This window comes from Bombina bombina, chromosome 5 (genome assembly GCF_027579735.1).
Source record: "Bombina bombina isolate aBomBom1 chromosome 5, aBomBom1.pri, whole genome shotgun sequence".
NCBI lineage: Eukaryota > Metazoa > Chordata > Amphibia > Anura > Bombinatoridae > Bombina > Bombina bombina.
Window position 1 is genome coordinate 556,843,312 of NC_069503.1, and position 26,134 is coordinate 556,869,445.

General features: G+C 42.6%; 1 protein-coding gene across 1 annotated transcript in view; it reads right to left on the reverse strand.

Moving 5' to 3' along the window:
- Positions 1-1,083: 1,083 nt before the first annotated feature.
- The window catches only part of DAP (death associated protein), a 259,617-nt gene continuing 234,566 nt past the window's right edge, over positions 1,084-26,134 (reverse strand). Inside the window, exon 4 of the mRNA XM_053714510.1 lies at positions 1,084-1,839. Coding sequence (XP_053570485.1) covers positions 1,720-1,839 — 120 coding nt within the window. The 3' untranslated portion in view covers positions 1,084-1,719. The remainder of the gene's footprint in view (positions 1,840-26,134) is intronic.

Sequence of the window (26,134 nt, forward strand, 5' to 3'; positions counted from 1 at the left end):
AGGAGCTAATCCAAAAATGGACCGGCTCCTATGTTTACATTCATATAAAGATACTAAGAGAATGAAGAAAAAGTAGGAGTAAATAAGAAAGTTGCTTAATATTGCATGCTTTATCTGAATCATGACAGTTTAATTTTGACTAGACTATCCCTTTAAACAACTTTTCTTGGTATCCCTTAAGGAAGGAACAACTATGCACTACTGGGAACTAATCGATAAACCAATGATAAGAGGTATAAATATGCAGCTACCAATCAGCAGCTTGTTCTCAGCTCTTGAGCCCTGCTAGGCATGCTTTCTCAGCAAAGGATACCAAAAGAATGAAGCAAATTCGATAATAGAAGTAAATTGCAAAGTTCTTTAAAATAGCATGGTCTGCCTTAATCATGAAAGACAATTTTTGGGTTTCATGCCCCTTCCCCTTTAAGCTGAGACAAACTACAAATCATCAGTGGCAAACTAAACAGGGTTTACTCGTTTGTGGAAAATGGCCTGCTAAGTCATTATATAATGATTTCTGATTTCATTTTTATATGGATACCCTCCACAAATAAAGATACAAAGAGCAGTCTGTTCACAATATACACAACATTCAAATTTAGTGCAGAGGTATAGCAGCAAAGTTTGGTCCTTTTTTAAATCTTTAGGGGGAGTGATTAATAAAAGACAGGCATTTGCTTTTGAAAAAGGACTGCTGACTAAACTACAAAAGCCTTAAAATACAAATTAGAAGGATTATGAAAAGTCTGATTTTAGAGAGGAGTCAATATTAATTCAATTGTTATTCAGGACAGATACTGGAAATGGAAATACAAAGAAAAAGTTTGTATTTGCATAAAAAAATTACATTTGAATTATCTTTTATTTTAAAATCTTAGAAGTGCATTTTTTTTTAAACTAAAAGTTGTTTAAAATTCCCTGGTCTTTTTCTTGATACTGACAATTGCATTTTAGTTTAGCAATTAAAATGATGCAATTCCCTGAGTAAAACAAGTCATAATGAGCTTTTGATATTGTCATAGCACAAAAGAAGAAGAAAAAAAAAAGGTATTGTATGGCCACTGTATCAAGAGATCTTTGCACTTCAAGGTAATCTGTATCTTTATTGGCTTGTTAGCATTTTGTTTTAGGGGTTTAACAGAAATAATCAAATAAATTACATCAGTTGGAATTATGTAAATAAACCTAAAATACTAACATGTGCACCAATCTGTGGGAATTTGCTTAATGGATTTTGTACTCAAATAGTATTTAGCATCCATATGAAAAGAACAGCATTTAAATATTTTTTGTTGCTTTTGCCAGAAAAAAAGCCCTAAAAACTACAATTTAAATTGAACTAATACAGAAATATCAGTTAAAATGTTATACTCAATGAACATCAGCAAAAAGTATAAATCAGCATTAGTAGGAAGTATACAACTATGACTGCTGTATTAGTTTCAATTTAAAAACCTTTAGTTGGGAAAAAGTGCTGCTTTTTCATATGCATGATTTATTGTATTTTTTTTTTTGCGTATAATGTCCCTTTAATACACAAACCTCATAATGCAAGGTTCATAAAATGGGTGTAATACTTGTTTGCACAACACATATAGGTGTGAAGGATTTGAATATACTATATATATATTTAAATCACTATTTTAGGCCAGAGAAGAGATCACATCCTATTTCACAAAACATGGTGAATGTGCTGTGGCTTTTTCCAAGGTTGTCTTTTCACTTGCGGGGTTGATGGATATTATGAGTGATCTGGTGTGTGCCAGGTAACTTTTCCACCGAAGCATGAGGTTTCTGATGAGCTACTTGAGCAGCAGCTGGGGGGAAGTCCTTGTCACCCTGTTTAGCAAGAGAGACATTAAATTACCATTAGTCATACTGGTAAAATTTTAGGAAACATATAAATAATATCACTCGTATTACTACAACTGTTTCATAGAAAATGTTTTGATTATACATTAAGCAATATTTTCCCTTTAAGAGACCCAATATTCTTACATTCTGCGTAAGGGACAACAGAATTTCAATAGAAACAAAATCTATACTTTACCTGATAAATTTCTTTCCGGGCATGGAGAGTCAACGATTTCATTCCAATTACTAGTGGGAATTCAACTCCTGGCCAGCAGGAGGCGGCAAAGAGCACCCCAGCAGAGCTGTTAAGTGTCACTTCCCTTACCCATAATCCCCAGTCATTCGGCCAAAGGAAAATGGAAAAAGAAGATAACATATGGGTATAGAGGTGTCTGAGGTTTGTACAAAAAAACCTGCCGTCTTAAATTGAAATAAGGGCGGGTCAAGAACTCTCCATGCCCGGAAATAAAAATTTTTATCAGGTAAGCATAAATTTTGTTTAATTTCCTATGGCATGGAGAGTCAACAATTTAATTCCAATTACTAGTGGGAACCAATACCCAAGCTAGAGGACACAGAATGAAAAGGAAGGAGAGCAAGACAGGCAGACCTAAACCAAAGGTACCACCACTTGAAGAACTATTCTCCCATAGGAAGCCTCAGCAGAGGCAAAAATATCAAATTTGTAGAATTTGGAAAAGGAATACAATGAAGACCATGTGGCCGCCTTGCAAATTTTTTTCCACAGAAGCTTCATTATTGAAATACCAGGAAAAAAGAGACAGCCCTAGAGGAATTGTAATTTCCCACGAGAATACGGCCCTCAATTCCCCCTGTATTTGTCTGTAAAATTTTGTCTTTTATTGTATTGTTTCTCCGTTGTACTTTTATCCTTGTACCCATGGGCAGCGCTGCGGAATCTGTTGGTGCTTTATAAATAAAGAATAATAATAATAATAAAAATGAGCCGAAATTCTCTCAGGAGGCTGTTGTCCAGCTGTCTCATAAACTAAACAAACACTTCTCAACCAAAGAGAAGAGGACTTCTGACCCTTACGATTTTCCAGTAAAAACAACGAACAGGGCAGAAGATTGCTGAAAAGCTTTAGTTGCACAACATCCAGGATATGCAACTGGTATTCCTTCTAAAAAGAAGGATTAGGACAAAAGAAGGAACAACAATTTTCTGATCAATATTGCTATTCAATACTACTTTGGGAAGAAACCCAACATAGTACGAAGAACCGCCTTACCTGCATAAAAAACATAATTTATGCTTACCTGATAAATTTATTTCTCTTGTGGTATATCCAGTCCACGGATCATCCATTACTTGTGGGATATTCTCCTTCCCAACAGGAAGTTGCAAGAGGATCACCCACAGCAAAGCTGCTATATAGCTCCTCCCCTAACTGCCATATCCAGTCATTCGACCGAAACAAGCCGAGAAAGGAGAAACCATAGGGTGCAGTGGTGACTGTAGTTTAAGTTAAAATTTAGACCTGCCTTAAAAAGACAGGGCGGGCCGTGGACTGGATACACCACAAGAGAAATACATTTATCAGGTAAGCATAAATTATGTTTTCTCTTGTAAGGTGTATCCAGTCCACGGATCATCCATTACTTGTGGGATACCAATACCAAAGCTAAAGTACACGGATTAAGGGAGGGACAAGGCAGGCTTAAATGGAAGGAACCACTGCCTGAAGAACCTTTCTCCCAAAAACAGCCTCCGAAGAAGCAAAAGTATCAAATTTGTAAAAGTTTGAAAAGGTATGAAGCGAAGACCAAGTCGCCGCCTTGCAAATCTGTTCAACAGAAGCCTCATTTTTAAAGGCCCAGGTGGAAGCCACAGCTCTAGTAGAATGAGCTGTAATCCTTTCAGGGGACTGCTGTCCAGCAGTCTCATAGGCTAAGTGTATTACGCTCCGAAACCAAAAAGAAAGAGAGGTTGCCGAAGCTTTTTGACCTCTCCTCTGTCCAGAGTAAACAACAAACAGTGTAGATGTTTGGCGAAAATCTTTAGTAGCTTGTAAGTAAAACTTTGAAGCACGGACCACGTCCAGATTATGTAAAAGGCGTTCCTTCTTTGAAGAAGGATTAGGACACAATGATGGAACAACAATCTCTTGATTGATATTCTTGTTAGAAACTACCTTAGGTAAAAACCGAGGTTTTGTACGCAGAACTACTTTATCTGAAAGGAAAACATAATTTATGCTTACCTGATAAATTTATTTCTCTTGTAGTGTATCCAGTCCACGGATCATCCATTACTTGTGGGATATTCTCCTTCCCAACAGGAAGTTGCAAGAGGATCACCCACAGCAGAGTTGCTATATAGCTCCTCCCCTAACTGTCATATCCAGTCATTCGAGAGAAAGGAGAAACCATAGGGTGCAGTGGTGACTGTAGTTTAATTAAAATTTAGACCTGCCTTAAAAGGACAGGGCGAGCCGTGGACTGGATACACTACAAGAGAAATAAATTTATCAGGTAAGCATAAATTATGTTTTCTCTTGTTAAGTGTATCCAGTCCACGGATCATCCATTACTTGTGGGATACCAATACCAAAGCTAAAGTACACGGATGATGGGAGGGAACCACTGCCCGAAGAACCTTTCTCCCAAAAACAGCCTCCGAAGAAGCAAAAGTATCAAATTTGTAAAATTTTGAAAAAGTGTGAAGCGAAGACCAAGTCGCAGCCTTGCAAATCTGTTCAACAGAGGCCTCATTTTTGAAGGCCCATGTGGAAGCCACAGCTCTAGTAGAATGAGCTGTAATCCTTTCAGGGAGCTGCTGTCCAGCAGTCTCATAGGCTAGGCGTATTACGCTCCGAAGCCAAAAGGACAGAGAGGTTGCCGAAGCTTTTTGACCTCTCCTCTGTCCAGAGTAAACGACAAACAGGGAAGATGTTTGACGAAAATCCTTAGTAGCTTGTAAGTAAAACTTCAAGGCACGGACTACGTCCAGATTATGTAAAAGACGTTCCTTCTTTGAAGAAGGATAAGGACACAATGATGGAACAACAATCTCTTGATTGATATTCTTGTTAGAAACCACCTTAGATAAAAACCCAGGTTTGGTACGCAGAACTACCTTATCTGCATGAAAAATCAGATAAGGAGAATCACATTGTAAGGCAGATAGCTCAGAGACTCTCCGAGCCGAGGAAATAGCCATCAAAAACAGAACTTTCCAAGATAAAAGTTTAATATCAATATAATGAAGGGGTTCAAACGGAACTCCTTGAAGAACTTTAAGAACCAAGTTTAAGCTCCACGGAGGAGCAACAGGTTTAAACACAGGCTTAATTCTAACCAAAGCCTGGCAAAATGCCTGAACGTCTGGAACCTCTGCCAGACGCTTGTGCAAAAGAATAGACAGAGCAGAAATCTGTCCCTTTAAGGAACTAGCTGATAATCCTTTGTCCAAGCCCTCTTGGAGAAAAGACAATATTCTAGGAATCCTGACCTTACTCCATGAGTAATTCTTGGATTCACACCAATAAAGATATTTACTCCATATCTTGTGGTAGATTTTCCTGGTAACAGGCTTTCGTGCCTGTATTAAGGTATCAATGACTGACTCGGAGAAGCCACGCTTTGATAGAATCAAGCGTTCAATCTCCATGCAGTCAGTCTCAGAGAAATTAGATTTGGATGATTGAAAGGACCTTGTATCAGAAGGTCCTGTCTTAGAGGCAGAGTCCATGGTGGAAAGGATGACATGTCCACTAGGTCTGCATACCAAGTCCTGCGTGGCCACGCAGGTGCTATCAGAATCACCGATGCTCTCTCCTGTTTGATTTTGGCAATCAGTGGAGGGAGCAGAGGAAACGGTGGAAACACATAAGCCAGGTTGAAGAACCAAAGCGCTGCTAGAGCATCTATCAGCGTCGCTTCTGGGTCCCTGGACCCGGATCCGTAACAAGGGAGCTTGGCGTTCTGGCGAGACGCCATGAGATCCAACTCTGGTTTGCCCCAACGATGAATCAATTGAGCAAACACCTCCGGATGGAGTTCCCACTCCCCCGGATGGAAAGTCTGACGACTTAGAAAATCCGCCTCCCAGTTCTCCACGCCTGGGATATGGATTGCTGACAGGTGGCAAGAGTGGGACTCTGCCCAGCGAATTATTTTTGAGACTTCTAACATAGCTAGGGAACTCCTGGTTCCCCCTTGATGGTTGATGTAAGCCACAGTCGTGATGTTGTCCGACTGAAATCTGGTGAACCTCAGTGTTGCTAACTGAGGCCAAGCCAGAAGAGCATTGAATATCGCTCTTAACTCCAGAATATTTATTGGAAGGAGTTTCTCCTCCTGAGTCCACGATCCCTGTGCCTTCAGGGAGTTCCAGACTGCACCCCAACCTAGAAGGCTGGCATCTGTTGTTACAATTGTCCAATCTGGCCTGCGAAAGGTCATACCCTTGGACAGGTGGACCCGAGACAACCACCAGAGAAGAGAATCTCTGGTCTCTTGATCCAGATTTAGCAGAGGGGACAAATCTGTGTAATCCCCATTCCACTGACTCAGCATGCATAAGTGCAGCAGCCTGAGATGTAGGCGCGCAAATGGCACTATGTCCATTGCCGCTACCATTAAGCCGATTACCTCCATACACTGAGCCACCGAAGGGCGCGGAATGGAGTGAAGAACACGGCAAGCATTTAGAAGTTTTGATAACCTGGACTCCGTCAGGTAAATTTTCATTTCTACAGAATCTATAAGAGTCCCTAAGAAGGAGACTCTTGTGAGTGGGGATAGAGAACTCTTTTTCCTCGTTCACTTTCCACCCGTGCGACCTCAGAAATGCCAGAACTATCTCTGTATGAGACTTGGCAACTTGAAAGTTTGATGCCTGTATCAGGATGTCGTCTAGATACGGAGCTACCGCTATGCCTCGCGGTCTTAGAAACGCCAGAAGTGAGCCCAGAACCTTTGTAAAGATTCTCGGGGCTGTAGCCAACCCGAAGGGAAGAGCTACAAATTGGTAATGCCTGTCTAGAAAGGCAAACCTTAGAAACCGATGATGGTCTTTGTGAATCGGTATGTGAAGGTAGGCATCCTTTAGGTCCACTGTGGTCATGTACTGACCCTCTTGGATCATGGGTAGGATGGTCCGAATAGTTTCCATTTTGAAAGATGGAACTCTGAGGAATTTGTTTAAGATCTTTAGATCCAAAATGGGTCTGAAGGTTCCCTCTTTTTTGGGAACCACAAACAGATTTGAATAAAAACCCTGTCCTTGATCCGTCCGCGGAACTGGATGGATCACTCCCATAATTAGGAGGTCTTGCACACAGCGTAGGAATGCCTCTTTCTTTATCTGATTTGCAGATAGCCTTGAAAGATGAAATCTCCCTTGTGGAGGGGAAGCTTTGAAGTCCAGAAGATATCCCTGAGATATGATCTTGAACATCTCTTGCCCATGCCTGGGCGAAGAGAGAAAGTCTGCCCCCTACTAGATCCGTCACCGGATAGGGGGCCGTTCCTTCATGCTGTCTTAGAGGCAGCAGCAGGCTTTCTGGCCTGCTTGCCTTTATTCCAGGACTGGTTAGGTTTCCAGGCCTGCTTAGATTGAGCTAAAGTTCCCTCTTGCTTTGAAGCGGAGGAAGTTGATGCTGCACCTGCCTTGAAATTTTGAAAGGCACGAAAATTAGACTGTTTGGCCTTTGCTTTGGCCCTGTCCTGAGGAAGGGTATGACCCTTACCTCCAGTAATGTCAGCAATAATTTCCTTCAAATCAGGCCCGAATAAGGTCTGCCCCTTGAAAGGAATGTTGAGTAATTTAGACTTTGAAGTCACGTCAGCTGACCAGGATTTAAGCCATAGCGCCCTACGCGCCTGGATGGCGAATCCGGAATTCTTAGCCGTTAGTTTAGTCAAATGAACAATGGCATCAGAAACAAATGAGTTAGCTAGCTTAAGTGTTCTAAGCTTGTCAATAATTTCAGTCAATGGAGCTGTATGGATGGCCTCTTCCAGGGCCTCAAACCAGAATGCCGCCGCGGCCGTGACAGGCGCTATGCATGCAAGGGGCTGTAAAATAAAACCTTGTTGAATAAACATTTTCTTAAGGTAACCCTCCAATTTTTTATCCATTGGATCTGAAAAAGCACAACTGTCCTCAACCGGGATAGTGGTACGCTTTGCTAAAGTAGAAACTGCTCCCTCCACCTTAGGGACCGTCTGCCATAAGTCCCGTGTAGTGGCGTCTATTGGAAACATTTTTCTAAATATAGGAGGTGGGGAAAAAGGCACACCCGGTCTATCCCACTCCTTGCTAATAATTTCTGTAAGCCTTTTAGGTATAGGAAAAACATCAGTACACACCGGCACCGCATAGTATTTATCCAGCCTACACAATTTCTCTGGTACTGCAACTGTGTTACAGTCATTCAGAGCAGCTAATACCTCCCCAAGCAATACACGTAGGTTCTCAAGCTTAAATTTAAAATTAGAAATCTCTGAATCAGGTTTCCCCGAATCAGAGACGTCACCCACAGACTGAAGCTCTCCGTCCTCATGATCTGCATATTGTGACGCAGTATCAGACATGGCCCTTACAGCATCTGCGCGCTCTGTATTTCTCCTAACCCCAGAGCTATCGCGCTTGCCTCTTAATTCAGGCAACCTGGATAATACCTCTGACAGGGTATTATTCATGATTGCAGCCATGTCCTGCAAGATAATCGCTATGGGCGTCCCTGATGCAATTGGCGCCATATTAGCGTGCATCCCCTGAGCGGGAGGCAAAGGGTCTGACACGTGGGTAGTTAGTCGGCATAACTTCCCCCTCGTCAGAATCTTCTGGTGATATTTCTTTTATAGTTAAAGACTGATCTTTACTGTTTAAGGTGAAATCAATACATTTAGTACACATTCTCCTATGGGGCTCCACCATGGCTTTCAAACATAATGAACAAGTTGTTTCCTCTGTGTCAGACATGTTTAAACAGACTAGCAATGAGACTAGCAAGCTTGGAAAACACTTTAAACAGGTTTACAAGCAATATAAAAAACGTTACTGCACCTTTAAGAAACACAAATTTTTGCCAAAATTTGAAATAACAGTGAAAAAACATAATTTATGCTTACCTGATAAATTTATTTCTCTTGTAGTGTGTTCAGTCCACGGGTCATCCATTACTTATGGGATATATTCTCCTTCCCAACAGGAAGTTGCAAGAGGATCACCCAAGCAGAGCTGCTATAAAGCTCCTCCCCTCACATGTCATATCCAGTCATTCGACCGAAACAAGACGAGAAAGGAGAAACTATAAGGTGCAGTGGTGACTGGAGTTATAATTTTAAAATTTAGAACCTGCCTTAAAAAGACAGGGCGGGCCGTGGACTGAACACACTACAAGAGAAATAAATTTATCAGGTAAGCATAAATTATGTTTTCTCTTGTTAAGTGTGTTCAGTCCACGGGTCATCCATTACTTATGGGATACCAATACCAAAGCTAAGTACACGGATGATGGGAGGGACAAGGCAGGAACATTAAACAGAAGGAACCACTGCCTGTAGAACCTCTCCCAAAACCAGCCTCCGAAGAAGCGAAAGTGTCAAATTTGTAAAATTTGGAAAAAGCATGAAGTGAAGACCAAGTTGCAGCCTTGCAAATCTGTTCAACAGAGGCCTCATTCTTAAAGGCCCAGGTGGAAGCCACAGCTCTAGTGGAATGAGCTGTAATTCTTTCAGGAGGCTGCTGTCCAGCAGTCTCATAGGCTAAACGTATTATGCTACGAAGCCAAAAAGAGAGAGAGGTAGCCGAAGCCTTTTGACCTCTCCTCTGTCCAGAGTAAACGACAAACAGAGAAGAAGTTTGTCTAAAATCTTTAGTTGCCTGTAAGTAGAACTTCAGAGCACGGACCACGTGTAGATTATGCAAAAGACGTTCCTTCTTTGAAGAAGGATTAGGACATAATGATGGAACAACAATCTCTTGATTGATATTCTTGTTAGAAACAACCTTAGGTAAAAACCCAGGTTTCGTACGCAGATAACTCAGAGACTCTTCAAGCCGAGGAAATAGCCATCAAAAACAAAACTTTCCAAGATAAAAGCTTAATATCAATGGAATGAAGGGGTTCAAACGGAACACCCTGAAGAACTTTAAGAACCAAGTTTAAGCTCCACGGAGGAGCAACAGCTTTAAACACAGGCTTAATTCTAGCCAAAGCCTGACAAAAGGCCTGGACGTCTGGATTCTCTGCCAGACGTTTGTGTAAAAGAATAGACAGAGCTGAAATCTGTCCCTTTAGCGAACTAGCGGATAAACCCTTTTCTAAACCCTCTTGTAGAAAAGCCAATATCCTAGGAATCCTAACCTTACTCCATGAGTAACTCTTGGATTCGCACCAATATAAATATTTACGCCATATCTTATGGTAAATTTTTCTGGTCACAGGTTTCTGAGCCTGTATCAATGTATCAATAACCGAATCCGAAAACCCACGCTTCGATAGAATCAAGCGTTCAATTTCCAGGCAGTCAGCCTCAGAGAAATTAGGTTTGGATGGTTGAAAAGACCCTGAATTAGAAGGTCCTGCCTCAGAGCAAGAGACCATGGTGGACAGGACGACATGTCCACTAGGTCTGCATACCAGGTCCTGCGTGGCCACGCAGGCGCTATCAGAATTACCGATGCCTTCTCCTGTTTGATCCTGGCAATCAGTCGAGGTAGCAACGGAAATGGTGGAAACACATAAGCTATGTTGAAAACCCAAGGAGCTGCTAATGCATCTACCAGCACCGCTCCCGGGTCCCTGGACCTGGATCCGTAACAAGGAAGCTTCGCGTTCTGGCGAGATGCCATGAGATCCAGATCCGGTTTGCCCCAACGACGAATCAGTTGAGCAAATACCTCCGGGTGAAGTTCCCACTCTCCCGGATGAAAAGTCTGGCGACTTAGGAAATCCGCCTCCCAGTTCTCTACGCCTGGGATGTAAATCGCTGACAGGTGGCAAGAGTGAGACTCTGCCCAGCGAATTATCTTCGAGACTTCCAACATCGCTAGGGAACTCCTGGTTCCCCCTTGATGATTGATGTAAGCCACAGTCGTGATATTGTCCGACTGAAATCTGATGAACCTCAGTTTTGCTAACTGAGGCCAAGCTAGAAGAGCAATGAATATTGCTCTTAATTCTAGAATGTTTATTGGAAGGAGTTTCTCCTCCTGAGTCCACGATCCCTGAGCCTTCAGTGAATTCCAGACTGCTCCCCAGCCTAGAAGGCTGGCATCCGTTGTTACAATCGTCCAATCTGGTCTGCGAAAGGTCGTTCCTTTGGACAGATGAACCGGTGACAACCACCAGAGAAGAGAATCTCTGGTCTCCTGGTCCAGATTTAGCAAAGGGGACAGATCTGAGTAATCCCCGTTCCATTGACTGAGCATGCATAGTTGCAGCGGTCTGAGATGCAGGCGCGCAAATGGAACTATGTCCATTGCCGCGACCATTAAGCTGATTACCTCCATGCACTGAGCTACTGATGGGCTTGGAACAGAATGAAGGACACGGCAAGCATTGAGAATCTTTGATAACCTGGACTCCATCAGGTAAATCTTCATCTCTACAGAATCTATAAGAGTCCCTAGAAAAGGAACCCTTGTGAGTGGTAACAGAGAACTCTTTTCCACGTTCACTTTCCACCCATGCGACCTCAGAAATGCTAGAACTATCTCTGTATGAGATTTTGCATTCTGAAAACTTGACGCTTGTATCAGAATGTCGTCTAGGTACGGAGCCACCGCTATGCCTCGTGGTCTTAGTACCGCCAGAAGTGAACCCAGAACCTTCGTAAAAAATCTCGGGGCCGTGGCTAACCCGAAGGGAAGAGCCACAAACTGGTAATGCCTGTCTAGAAAGGCAAACCTTAGGTACCGATAATGATCTTTGTGAATCGGTATGTGAAGGTAAGCATCCTTTAAGTCCACTGTGGTCATATATTGACCCTCTTGGATCATGGGTAGGATGGTTCGAATGGTTTCCATCTTGAACGATGGTACCCTTAGGAATTTGCTTAAGATCTTTAAGTCCAAGATTGGTCTGAAGGTTCCCTCTTTTTTGGGAACCACAAATAGATTTGAGTAAAATCCTTGTCCCTGTTCCGATCGCGGAACTGAGTGGATCACTCCCATGATTAAGAGGTCTTGTACACATTGTAGAAATGCCTCTCTCTTTACAAGGTTTGTTGATAACCTCGATAGATGGAACCTCCCTTGTGGAGGAGAGGTTTTGAAATCCAGAAGGTATCCCTGAGATATAATCTTCAACGTCCAGGGATCCTGCACATCTCTTGCCCAAGCCTGGGCGAAGAGAGAAAGTCTGCCCCCCACTAAATCCGTCTCCGGATAGGGGGCCCTGTCTTCATGCTGTCTTAGGGGCGGGAGTAGGCTTTCTGGCCTGCTTGCCCTTGTTCCATGACTGGTTGCCTTTCCAACCCTGTCTGTAACGAGCAGTAGTTCTTTCCTGTTTTGGAGCGGAGGAAGTTGATGCTGCTCCTGCCTTGAAGTTACGAAAGGCACGAAAATTAGACTGTTTGGCCTTTGGTTTGGCCCTGTCCTGAGGAAGGGCGTGGCCCTTACCTCCCGTAATGTCAGCAATAATTTCCTTCAAGCCGGGCCCGAATAAGGTCTGCCCTTTGAAAGGAATGTTAAGTAGCTTAGACTTGGAAGTTACATCCGCTGACCAGGATTTAAGCCAGAGCGCTCTGCGCGCATGTATGGTGAATCCGGAATTTTTAGCCGTAAGTTTGGTTAGATGTACTACGGCATCTGAAACAAACGCATTAGCTTGCTTAAGGGTTCTAACTTTGCTCAAAGCCTCATCCAATGGCGCTGTGCGAATCGCCTCTTACAGAGACTCAAACCAGAATGCCGCTGCAGCCGTGACAGGCGCAATGCATGCAAGAGGCTGCAATATAAAACCCTGTTGAACAAACATTTTCTTAAGATCACCCTCTAATTTTTTATCCATTGGATCTGAGAAAGCACAACTATCCTCCACCGGGATAGTGGTACGCTTGGCTAAAGTAGAAACTGCTCCCTCCACCTTAGGGACCGTCTGCCATAAGTCTCGTGTGGTGGCGTCTATAGGAAACATTTTTCTAAATATCGGGGGAGGGGAAAAAGGCACACCGGGTCTATCCCACTCCTTACTAATAATTTCTGTAAGTCTTTTTGGTATAGGAAAGACGTCAGTACACACCGGTACCGCATAGTATCTATCCAACCTACACATTTTCTCTGGAATTGCCACCGTGTCGCAATCATTCAGAGCCGCTAATACCTCCCCTAGTAACACACGGAGGTTCTCAAGCTTAAATTTAAAATTTGAAATTTCTGAATCCGGTCTCCCCGGATCAGAACCGTCACCGACAGAATGAAGCTCACCGTCTTCATGTTCTGCAAAATGTGACGCAGTATCAGACATGGCTCTCGTGTCATCAGCGCGCTCTGTCCTTAACCCAGAGCTATTGCGCTTGCCCCTTAATTCGGGCATATTATATAATACTTCTTTCATAACATTAGCCATATCATGTAAAGTGATTTGTAAGGGCCTAGATGTACTTGGCGTCTCAATCCTACGCATCTCCCGAGCGGGAGACGCAGGTACTGACACGTGAAGAGAGTTAGGCGGCATAACTTCCCCCTCGTTGTCTGGTGATAGTTTCTCTATCGGTACAGATTGACTTTTATTCAAAGCAATATCAATACAATTGGTAAACATCGTTCTATTGGGCTCCACATTGGCTTTTGAACATGATGAACAAACAGTTTCCTCTGAATCAGACATGTTTAAACAGACTTAGCAATGAAACTAGCAAGCTTGGAAATCACTTTCAATAAGTTTACAAGCAATATAAAAAACGCTGCAGCGCTTCAAAAATACAGATATAATTAAACAATTCTTAACCAGAAGTGTATTATTAGCAGAGGATTGCACCCATTAGCAAAAGGATGATTAACCCCTCAATACCCAAAACGGATAAAACGGATATCAATTAAGATTTAACGCTTTTAATCACAGTCAAGCACACTGTCACAGATCTGCTGTGACTGATTACCTCCCTCAAAAATGAATTTTGCAGACCCCTGAGCTCTCTAGAGACGTCCTGGATCAAGGAGGAAGAAGCAGGAAGACTGTGCTAGAATTTTAACTGCGCAACAAGGTGCTAAAACAAGGTCCCTCCCACTCCTATTACAACAGTGGGAGCCCTTATATAACGGTTTCCATGCAGAAAATATATGTTAGCCATGTGGAAAAAATCATGCCCAAAGAGATTTATCACCAAAGTACCTCACAAAAACGAATAACATGCCAGTAAACGTTTTATTAAAAAACAACATTTTCCAATGTCATGCAAAGTTATCACTAAGCCTGCTACCAGTCGCTACCACTGCAGATAAGGCTTAAGTATTATTTCAGTTTTAACAGTATTTTCTCAGTCAAATTCTAGTCCCTAAAAAATAACTTGACTGCGCATACATTTATCAGCCTGATACCAGTTGCCACTACTGCACTTAAGGCTGTACTTACATCATACGGTAACAGCAGTATTTTCTTAGTCAATTCCATTCCCAGAAAATAATGTACTGCACATACCTCATTTGCGGAGGACCCCGCATGCTATTCCCAGTTTCTGAAGTTACCCCACTCCTCAGAATGTCGAGAACAGCCAGTGGATCTTAGTTACGCCTGCTAAGATCATAGAAAAAAAACGCAGGCAGTTTCTTCTTCCAAATACTGCCTGAGATAGAAAAAAAGCACACTCCGGTGCCATTTAAAATAACAAACTTTTGATTGAAGAATAGTTAAGTAAAAACTCCAGCTCCTCTCGCGACCTCCTTCTTTGTTGAGGGTTGCAAGAGAATGAATGGATATGACATGTGAGGGGAGGAGCTATATAGCAGATCTGCTTGGGTGATCCTCTTGCAACTTCCTGTTGGGAAGGAGAATATATCCCATAAGTAATGGATGACCCGTGGACTGAACACACTTAACAAGAGAAAAGGCAGTTACACTAACAAAATTTTTACAGTGTATGTAACAAGTTAGCAGAGCATTGCACCTACTTGCAAATGGATGATTAACCCCTTAATACCAAACACAGAATAATAACTGACAAAAACTTTTTTTTTTTTTTTTAAATAGTCACAACAACTGCCACAGCTCTACTGTGGCTTGTTACCTCCCTCAAAAACGACTTTGAAGCCTTTTGAGCCCTCCAGAGATATCCTGGATCATGCAGGAAGAAGCTGGATGTCTGTGTCTGTAATTTTTGCTGCACAAAAAAACCCCTCCCACTCATATTACAACAGTGGAAAGTCAGGAAACTGTTACTAGGCAGAATTCAAGCCAGCCATGTGGAAAAAAACTAGGCCCCAATAAGTTTTATCACCAAACATATATAAAAATGATTAAACATGCCAGCAAACGTTTTATATTAAATTTTTATAAGAGTATGTATCTCTATTAATAAGCCTGATACCAGTAGCTCTCACTGCATTTAAGGCTTTACTTACATTAGTTCAGTATCAGCAGCATTTTCTAGCAAATTCCATCCCTAGAAATATATTAACTGCACATACCTTATTGCAGGATAACCTGCACGCCATTCCCTCTCTGAAGTTACCTCACTCCTCAGAATATGTGAGAACAGCCATGGATCTTAGTTACTTCTGCTAAGATCATAGAAAACGCAGGCAGATTCTTCTTCTAAATACTGCCTGAGATAAACAGTACACTCCGGCACCATTTAAAAATAAACTATTGATTGAAGAATAAACTAAGTATAAAACACCACACTCCTCTTACGACCTCCATCTTGGTTGAGGCTTGCAAGAGAATGACTGGATATGACAGTTAGGGGAGGAGCTATATAGCAGCTCTGCTGTGGGTGATCCTCTTGCAACTTCCTGTTGGGAAGGAGAATATCCCACAAGTAATGGATGATCCGTGGACTGGATACACTTAACAAGAGAAAATCAGATAAGGAGAATCACATTGTAAGGCAGATAACTCAAGAGACTCTCCGAGCCGAGGAAATAGCCATCAAAAACAGAACTTTCCAAGATAAAAGTTTGATATCAATGGAATGAAGTGGTTCAAACGGAACCCCTTGAAGAACTTTAAGAACCAAGTTTAAGCTCCATGGGGGAGCAACAGGTTTAAACACAGGCTTAATTCTAACCAAAGCCTGACAAAAAGCTTGAACTACCTGATAATCCTTTTTCCAAACCCTCTTGGAGAAAGGACAATATCCTAGGAATCCTAACCTTACTCCATGAGTAATTCTTGGATTCACACCAATAAAGGTATTTACGCCATATCTTATGGTAGATTTTCCTGGTGACAGGCTTTCGTGCCTGTATAAGGGTATCAATGACTGACTCGGAGAAGCCACGCTTTGATAAAATCAAGCGTTCAATCTCCATGCAGTCAGTCTCAGAGAAATTAGATTTGGATGATTGAAAGGACCTTGTAGTAGAAGGTCTTGTCTCAGAGGCAGGGTCCATGGTGGAAAGGATGACATGTCCACTAGGTCTGCATACCAGGTCCTGCGTGGCCACGCAGGCGCTATCAAGATCACCGATGCTCTCTCCTGTTTGATTTTGGCAATCAGTCGAGAGAGCAGAGGAAACGGTGGAAACACATAAGCCAGGTTGAAGAACCAAGGCGCTGCTAGAGCATCTATCAGTGCCGCTTCTGGGTCCCTGGACCTGGATCCGTAACAAGGAAGCTTGGCGTTCTGGCGAGACGCCATGAGATCCAGTTCTGGTTTGCCCCAACGATGAACCAATTGAGCAAACACCTCCGGATGGAGTTCCCACTCCCCCGGATGAAAAGTCTGACGACTTAGAAAATCCGCCTCCCAGTTCTCTACACCTGGGATATGTATTGCTGATAGGTGGCAAGAGTGAGTCTCTGCCCAGCGAATTATCTTGGAGACTTCTAACATCGCTAGGGAACTCCTGGTTCCCCCTTGATGGTTGATGTAAGCCACAGTCGTGATGTTGTCCGACTGAAATCTGATGAACCTCAGGGTTGCTAACTGAGGCCAAGCTAGAAGAGCTATGAATATTGCTCTTAACTCCAGAATATTTATTGGGAGGAGTTTCTCCTCCTGAGTCCACGATCCCTGAGCCTTCAGGGAATTCCAGACTGCACCCCAACCTAGAAGGCTGGCATCTGTTGTTACAATTGTCCAATCTGGCCTGCGAAAGGTCATACCTTTGGACAGATGGACCCGAGATAGCCACCAAAGGGCGCGGAATAGAATGAAGAACACAGCAAGATTTTAGAAGCTTTGATAACCTGGATTCTGTCAGGTAAATCTTCATTTTTACAGAATCAATCAGAGTCCCTAGGAAGGAGACTCTTGTGAGTGGGGATAGAGAACTCTTTTCCTCGTTCACCTTCCACCCATGTGACCTGAGAAATGCCAGAACTATGTCCGTATGTGACTTGGCAATCTGAAAGCTTGACGCCTGTATCAGGATGTCGTCCAGATAAGGGGCCACTGATATACCTCGCTGTCTTAGGACCGCCAGAAGCGATCCCAGAACCTTTGTAAAGATTCTTGGAGCTGTAGCTAACCCGAAGGGAAGAGCCACAAATTGGTAATGCCTGTCCAGAAAGGCAAACCTTAGGAACCGATGATGATCTTTGTGAATCGGTATGTGAAGGTAAGCATCCTTCAAATCCACTGTGGTCATGTACTGACCCACCTGGATCATAGGTAGGATGGTCCGAATAGTTTCCATTTTGAACGATGGAACTCTGAGGAATTTGTTTAAGATCTTTAGATCCAAAATGGATCTGAAGGTACCCTCTTTTTTGGGAACCACAAACAGATTTGAATAAAAACCCTGTCCCTGTTCCGACTGTGGAACTGGACAGATCACTCCCATAACTAGGAGGTCTTGCACACAGCGTAAGAATGCCTCTTTCATTATCTGGTTTACAGATAATCTCGAAAGGTGAAATCTCCCTTGAGGAGGGGAAGCTTTGAAGTCCAGAAGATATCCCTGAGATATGATCTCCAACGCCCAGGGATCCTGAACATCTCTTGCCCACGCCTGGGCGAAGAGAGAAAGTCTGCCCCCTACTAGATCCGTTATCGGATAGGGGGCCGTTCCTTCATGCTGTCTTAGAGGCAGCAGCAGGCTTTCTGGTCTGCTTGCCTTTGTTCCAGGACTGGTTAGGTTTCCAGCCCGGCTTGGATTGAGCAAAAGTTCCCTCTTGTCTTGTAGCAGAGGAAGTTGATGCTGCACCTGCCTTGAAGTTTCGAAAAGGCACGAAAATTAGACTGTTTGGCCTTTGATTTGGCCCTGTCTTGAGGAAGGGTATTACCCTTACCTCCAGTAATGTCAGCAATAATTTCCTTCAAACCAGGCCCGAATAGGGTCTGCCCCTTGAAGGGAATGTTAAGTAATTTAGACTTTGAAGTCACGTCAGCTGACCAAGATTTAAGCCATAGCGCCCTACGCGCCTGGATGGCGAATCCAGAATTCTTAGCCGTTAGTTTAGTCAAATGAACAATGGCGTCAGAAACAAAAGAATTAGCTAGCTTAAGTGTTCTAAGCTTGTCAAGTATTTCAGTCAATGGAGTAGCAGTCTGAAAGGCCTCTTCCAGAGACTCAAACCAGAACGCCGCAGCAGCAGTGACAGGCGCAATGCATGCAAGGGGCTGCAGGATAAAACCTTGTTGAATAAACATTTTCTTAAGGTAACCTTCTAATTTTTTATCCATTGGATCTGAAAAAGCACAACTGTCCTCGACAGGGATAGTGGTACGCTTTGCTAAAGTAGAAACTGCTCCCTCTACCTTAGGGACTGTCTGCCATAAGTCCCGTGTGGTGGCGTCTATTGGAAACATTTTTCTAAAAATAGGAGGGGGGGGGGGGGAAACGGCACACCGGGTCTATCCCACTCCTTATTAATGATTTCTGTAAACCTTTTAGGTATTGGAAAAACATCAGTACACACCGGCACTGCATAGTATTTATCCAGTCTACACAATTTCTCTGGTACTGCAATTGTGTCACAGTCATTCAGAGCAGCTAATACACAGAGGTTCTCAAGCTTAAATTTAAAAGTAGAAATATCTGAATCAGGTTTCCCCGAATCAGAAATGTCACCCACAGACTGAAGCTCTCCTTCCTCAGCTTCTGCATATTGTGACGCAGTATCAGACATGGGCCTTAAGGCATCTGCGCGCTCTGTACTACGTCTAACCCCAGAGCTATCGCGCTTTCTTCTGAATTCAGGCAGTCTGGCTAATACCGCTGACAGGGTATTATACATGATTGCCGCCATGTCCTGCAAAGTAATCGCTATGGGCGTCTTTGATGTACTTGGCGCCATTTTAGCGTGAGTCCCTTGAGCGGGAGTCAAAGGGTCTGACACGTGGGGAGAGTTAGTCGGCATAACTTCGCCCTCGCCAGAATCCTCTGGTGATAAATTTTTTAAAGATAAAAACTGATCTTTATTGTTTAAAGTGAAATCAATACATTTAGTACACATTCTCATATGGGGTTCCACCATGGCATTTAAACATAATGAACAAGGAGTTTCCTCTATGTCAGACATGTTTATACAGACTAGCAATGAGACTAGCAAGCTTGGAAAACACTTTGCATCAAGTTAAACAAGCAATATAACAAACGTTACTGTGCCTTTAAGGGAAACACATTTTGCTAAAATTTGAAATAACAGTGAAAAAAGGCAGTTAAACTAACGAAATTTTTACAGTGTATGTAACAAGTTAGCAGAGCATTGCACCCACTTGCAAATGGATGATTAACCCCTTAATACAAAAAACGAATTAACAAATTGAAAAAAACGTTTTTTAAACAGTCACAACTGCCACAGCTCCACTGTGGCTTTACCTTCCTCATTATATGACTTTTGAAGCCTTTTGAGCCCTTCAGAGATGTCCTAAAGCATGCAGGGGACTGCTGAGGGAAGCTGACTGTCTCTGTCTGTAATTTTAACTGCGCAAAAAAGCGCTAAAATAGGCCCCTCCCACTCATATTACAACAGTGGAAAGCCTCAGGAAACTGTTTCTAGGCCAAAATCAAGCCAGCCATGTGGAAAAAACTAGGCCCCAATAAGTTTTATCACCAAAGCATATATAAAAACGATTAAACATGCCAGCAAACGTTTTATATTGCACATTAATCAGAGTATATACCTCTGATAGCAAGCCTGATACTAGTCGCTATTAAATCACTGTATTTAGGCTTAACTTACAAAAAAAAACTTAAACTGCACATACCTTATTGCAGGATAACCTGCACGCCATTCTCCCTCTGAAGTTACCTCACTCCTCAGACATATGTGAGAACAGCAGTGGATCTTAGTTACTTCTGCTAAGATCATAGAAAAACGCAGGCAGATTCTTCTTCTAAATGCTGCCTGAGATAAAATAGTACAACTCCGGAACCATTTAAAAACAAACTTTTGATTGAAGAAAAAACTAACTATATTACACCACTTTCCTCTTACTACCTCCAGCTATGTTGAGAGTTTGCAAGAGAATGACTGGATATGGCAGTTAGGGGAGGAGCTATATAGCTGCTGTGGATGATCCTCTTGCAACTTCCTGTTGGGAAGGAGAATATCCCACAAGTAACGGATGATCCGTGGACTGGATACACCTTACAAGAGAAATAATATAAGAGGATCACACTGTAAAGCCGAAAGCTCTGAAAACTCTGCAAGCAGACTAAATAGCAAGAAAAAAAACAAGCTTAATATCAACTGTATGCATAGGCTCAAACGGAGCCAGCTGCAGAACCGTAAGAACAAGATTAAGGCTCCAAGAAGGAACAGGATAAAACAGAGGCCTGATTCTGACCAAGGCCTGCAAAAAAGAGTGAACATCTGGCAGATCTGCCAGATATTTGTGCAAAAACAATAGACAGAGCAGAAATCTGACCTTCAGAGACTGATAAATCTTTCTCCAGGCCATCCTGAAGAAGAGACAAAATTTGAGGTACTCTTACCCTGCTCCAATAGAAACTTCTCAATTCACACCCTAAAGGTATTGACACCATACCCTATAGTAAATCTTGCGAAAAACAGGTTTAACAGCCTGAAAAAAAGGTAATGATGACCAGACTCCTCTTTACGCCATAGCATAGCTGTATACACAGCTTTCAAGCTCATCTAGGGTAAGTACAGCGAGTCAGAACCCTCTCAGAGTGCAACCCCATCAGATGCAACTCTGGAACCATTTAAGGGTTATCCTTGAGAATACCTCCGGGTGGAGAGCCCACTCCCTGGAATGAAAGGTCTGCCTGTTCAGAAAATCCACTTTCTAGTTGACCACCCCTGGGATGTGGATGGCAGCGAAGTGGCAAACGTGAGACTTCACCTATTAGAAAATGCAAGACACCTTCATAGCTAACAAACTACGAGATCCTTCTTGGTGGTTAATGTATGCCACTGAGGAGATATGGTCCGATTGGATCTGATAAACCGGACCAAAACTAGGTGAGGCCAGGCTGTTAGAGCTCTCAACTCTAGGATGATTATGGGAAGAAAAGACTCCTCTCAAGCCCAAAAACCCAGAGCCGGAAAAGAACCCCAAACTTCTCCCAAGCCCGACAGGCTGGCATCTGAGCTTACAATCACCCAGGATGTTCTCAGGAAGTATGAACCTTAGGACAGAAGGTCCTTAGAAATTCACCAAGATAGAGAATCTTTGTTAGAGGGAATAGAGCTATCCTCTGCGAGAAATCCAAGTGGACTCCGTTCCATTGTCTTAGTATGCCTAACTAAAGAGGTCTCAGAAGGAAATAAAGGGGACAATGTCCATGGAAGCAACCATTAGACCAAATACCTCCCTATACTGAGCCACTGAAGGACAGATAGAGGACTGAAGAGAAATACAAGCAGCAAGATTGGCTATTCTGACACCGTCAGAAAAATCTTCAATCATAGAGAGTATATAATCGTTCCCAAGAAAAACATCCTGGTGAGTTGCGCCAGGGAACCTTCTCCAGATTCACTTTTCAGCTGTGGGAATGTAGATAGACAACAGCATCTCAGAATGAGATCTTGGTAACGCAAAAAAAAAAAAACTGCGTCTGAACCTAGAAGTCGTCCAGGTAAGGAGCCACCACCAGTTCCTGAGATCTGACCAACGCCAAAAAGGTCCCTAAAACCTTTTTTAAAGATTCGGAAAACTGTAGCAAGGTCAAATGAAAGGACAACAAACTGAAAAAGTTTGACTAGAAAGGAAACCGCAGGAAGTGGCGATTTTCCCTATGAATAGGAGCATGAAGATATGCACCGGTCAGGTCTATAAAAGTCATGAACTGACCCTCCTGAATCAAGGGTAGAGCAAACTATTTTAAGACACCTGAGGTCCAATATGGGTCAGGAAGTTCCCTCCTTCTTCACTCCCAGAAAAGAGATAGGTCCCTTATGCAATTTAAGAAGGCCTCTCTTCACCTGGATAGCAGATAACCTAGACAGCATAAATCTGCCCTTGGGGGGACGACAAGATTCGAACCTTATCCTGTATTCCTGGAAAACTATTTCCACAGCAAAGGAATCTGGGACAAAAGGGATCCAGCTATTGGATCGGGGGTGGCCCCGTCATGCTGAATGAGATCAGAGAAAGGGGGATTGCTTCCCTTTATTCCAAGGAAGACCGAATCTCCATGAAGTCCTGGATTGCTCCGGCTTGGAAAAGGGAAGAGGAAGACTTTTGTCCCTTGAAAATACGAAAAGAACGAAAATATAAAATCTTGGACAAAATTTGATGTCACAGACATTTCAGAATCTCTTATATGAAAAAGATTATGAAAAAGAGCCCAATAGACAAAAAGGAGAAAAATAAAAGTAAACCTATAAGTGTCGTAAGAGCTCCCAAGAAATGTTATATGTCACCTGGGTTCAAATAATGTCACAGGCAGGTCTGATGGAACATGAAACAATACATGTTTAAATATATACTTATGAGACAGATCTTTAGACATGAAAAGAGCATCAGTCTATACAGAACAAAACCAATCCCAAACAGAAGCCTAAGGAATGGACTTGTTAGTTGTAAACTGCTTGCAAGCCCAGTGTGCTAGCCATTACGCCAAAACATATCCTTCATTACTGTATATAGAAGCATTAATAGAGCTGTATTAATAATATAGGACCCAAAACAAATAAATATGCATTAGATGAAAAACACTTATTATATAGTTTATATGAAAAAACATAATTTATGCTTACCTGATAAATTCCTTTCTTCTGTTGTGTGATCAGTCCACGGGTCATCATTACTTCTGGGATATAACTCCTCCCCAACAGGAAATGCAAGAGGATTCACCCAGCAGAGCTGCATATAGCTCCTCCCCTCTACGTCAGTCCCAGTCATTCGACCAAGAATCAACGAGAAAGGAGTAACCAAGGGTGAAGTGGTGACTGGAGTATAATTTTAAAAAATATTTACCTGCCTTAAAAACAGGGCGGGCCGTGGACTGATCACACAACAGAAGAAAGGAATTTATCAGGTAAGCATAAATTATGTTTTCTTCTGTTATGTGTGATCAGTCCACGGGTCATCATTACTTCTGGGATACCAATACCAAAGCAAAAGTACACGGATGACGGGAGGGATAGGCAGGCTCATTATACAGAAGGAACCACTGCCTGAAGAACCTTTCTCCCAAAAATAGCCTCCGAAGAAGCAAAAGTATCAAATTTGTAAAATTTGGAAAAAGTATGAAGCGAAGACCAAGTTGCAGCCTTGCAAATCTGCTCAACAGAGGCCTCATTCTTAAAGGCCCAAGTGGAAGCCACAGCTCTAGTGGAGTGGGCTGTAATTCTTTCAGGAGGCTGCTGTCCAGCAGTCTCATAGGCTAAACGTATTATGCTACGAAGCCAAAAAGAGAGTGAGGTAGCAGAAGCTTTTTGACCTCTCCTCTGTCCAGAATAAACGACAAACAGGGAAGAAGTTTGACGAAACTCTTTAGTTGCCTGCAAGTAGAACTTGAGGGCACGAACTACATCCAGATTGTGTAGAAGACGTTCCTTCTTTGAAGAAGGATTTGGACACAAAGATGGAACAACAATCTCTTGATTGATATTCCTGTTAGTAACTACCTTAGGTAAGAACCCAGGTTTAGTACGCAGAACTACCTTGTCTGAGTGAAAAATCAGATAAGGAGAATCACAATGTAATGCTGATAACTCAGAGACTCTTCGAGCCGAGGAAATAGCCATTAAAAACAGAACTTTCCAAGATAACAATTTTATATCAATGGAATGAAGGGGTTCAAACGGAACACCCTGTAAAACGTTAAGAACTAAGTTTAAACTCCATGGTGGAGCAACAGCTTTAAACACAGGCTTGATCCTAGCTAAAGCCTGACAAAAGGCCTGGACGTCTGGATTTTCTGACAGACGCCTGTGTAACAAGATGGACAGAGCTGAAATCTGTCCCTTTAATGAACTAGCCGATAAACCCTTTTCTAAGCCCTCTTGTAGAAAGGACAAGATCCTAGAGATCCTAACCTTACTCCAGGAGTAACGTTTGGATTCACACCAGTATAGGTATTTACGCCATATTTTATGGTAAATCTTTCTGGTAACAGGCTTCCTAGCCTGTATCAGGGTATCAATAACCGACTCAGAAAAACCACGTTTTGATAAAATCAAGCGTTCAATTTCCAAGCAGTCAGCTTCAGAGAAGTTAGATTTTGATGTTTGAACGGACCCTGTATCAGAAGGTCCTGTCTTAGAGGTAGAGACCAAGGCGGACAGGATGACATGTCCACTAGATCTGCATACCAAGTCCTGCGTGGCCATGCAGGTGCTATTAGAATCACTGATGCTCTCTCCTGTTTGATTTTGGCAATCAATCGAGGAAGCAGCGGGAAGGGTGGAAACACATAAGCCATCCCGAAGTTCCAAGGTGCTGTCAAAGCATCTATCAGAACCGCTCCCGGATCCCTGGATCTGGACCCGTAGTGAGGAAGTTTGGCGTTCTGGCGAGACGCCATGAGATCTATCTCTGGTTTGCCCCAACGTCGAAGTATTTGGGCAAAGACCTCCGGATGAAGTTCCCACTCCCCCGGATGAAAAGTCTGGCGACTCAAGAAATCCGCCTCCCAGTTCTCCACTCCCGGGATGTGGATTGCTGACAGGTGGCAAGAGTGAGACTCTGCCCATCGAATTATCTTTGATACTTCCATCATTGCTAGGGAGCTTTTTGTCCCTCCCTGATGGTTGATGTTCTCACACACAGCAGTGAAGAGAAACGAAACTGTCACAATTCAAAATAAACTACTGCCAAGTGGAAAATAAAGCCCAAACATTTATTTACTCAGTACCTCAGCAATGTAAACGATTCTACATTCCAGCAAAAACGTTTAACATGATATAATACTTATTAAAAAGATTAGTGACCTTTAACAGAGTAGTTCCGGTGAAGTACCATTCCCAGAATACTGAAGTGTATACATACATGTCATTATAACGGTATAGCAGGATTTTCTCATCAATTCCATTCAGAAAATAAAAACTGCTACATACCTCAATGCAGGTTCATCTGCCCCTGTCCCCTGATCTGAAGCTTTTACCTCCCTCAGATGGCCGAGAACAGCAATATGATCTTAACTACTCCGGTTAAAATCATAATAAAAACTCTGGTAGATTCTTCCTCAAAGTCTGCCAGAGAAGTAATAACACGCTCCGGTGCTATTATAAAATAACAAACTTTTGATTGAAGTCATAAAAACTAAGTATAATCACCATAGTCCTCTCACACATCCTATCTAGTCGTTGGGTGCAAGAGAATGACTGGGACTGACGTAGAGGGGAGGAGCTATATGCAGCTCTGCTGGGTGAATCCTCTTGCATTTCCTGTTGGGGAGGAGTTATATCCCAGAAGTAATGATGACCCGTGGACTGATCACACATAACAGAAGAAACACTTATTAAATTTGAATCAATGTTCTCACATTAGTCCGGACCCCCAACATCAACTGTGGGTATCTAACTTGGGTCTTAAAAGTGTCCTTCAGGGGGCGTGTCTAGCCTGTGGCCATAAGTTGCTTTTCTATAAGGCTCTGGAAGAGATCGTAATATTCCACCTAATATCACTTAAATCCTGCAGAATCCCACACCCAAGAATCTTTCATCAGTCCTCTAACCTTAAGTTGAGCAGATATCAATAAGTATCAATGCATTAATGATCATCCAAACCTCAGCAGAAGAAATATCAGACGGCAGCCTACTACGTATATTATTTC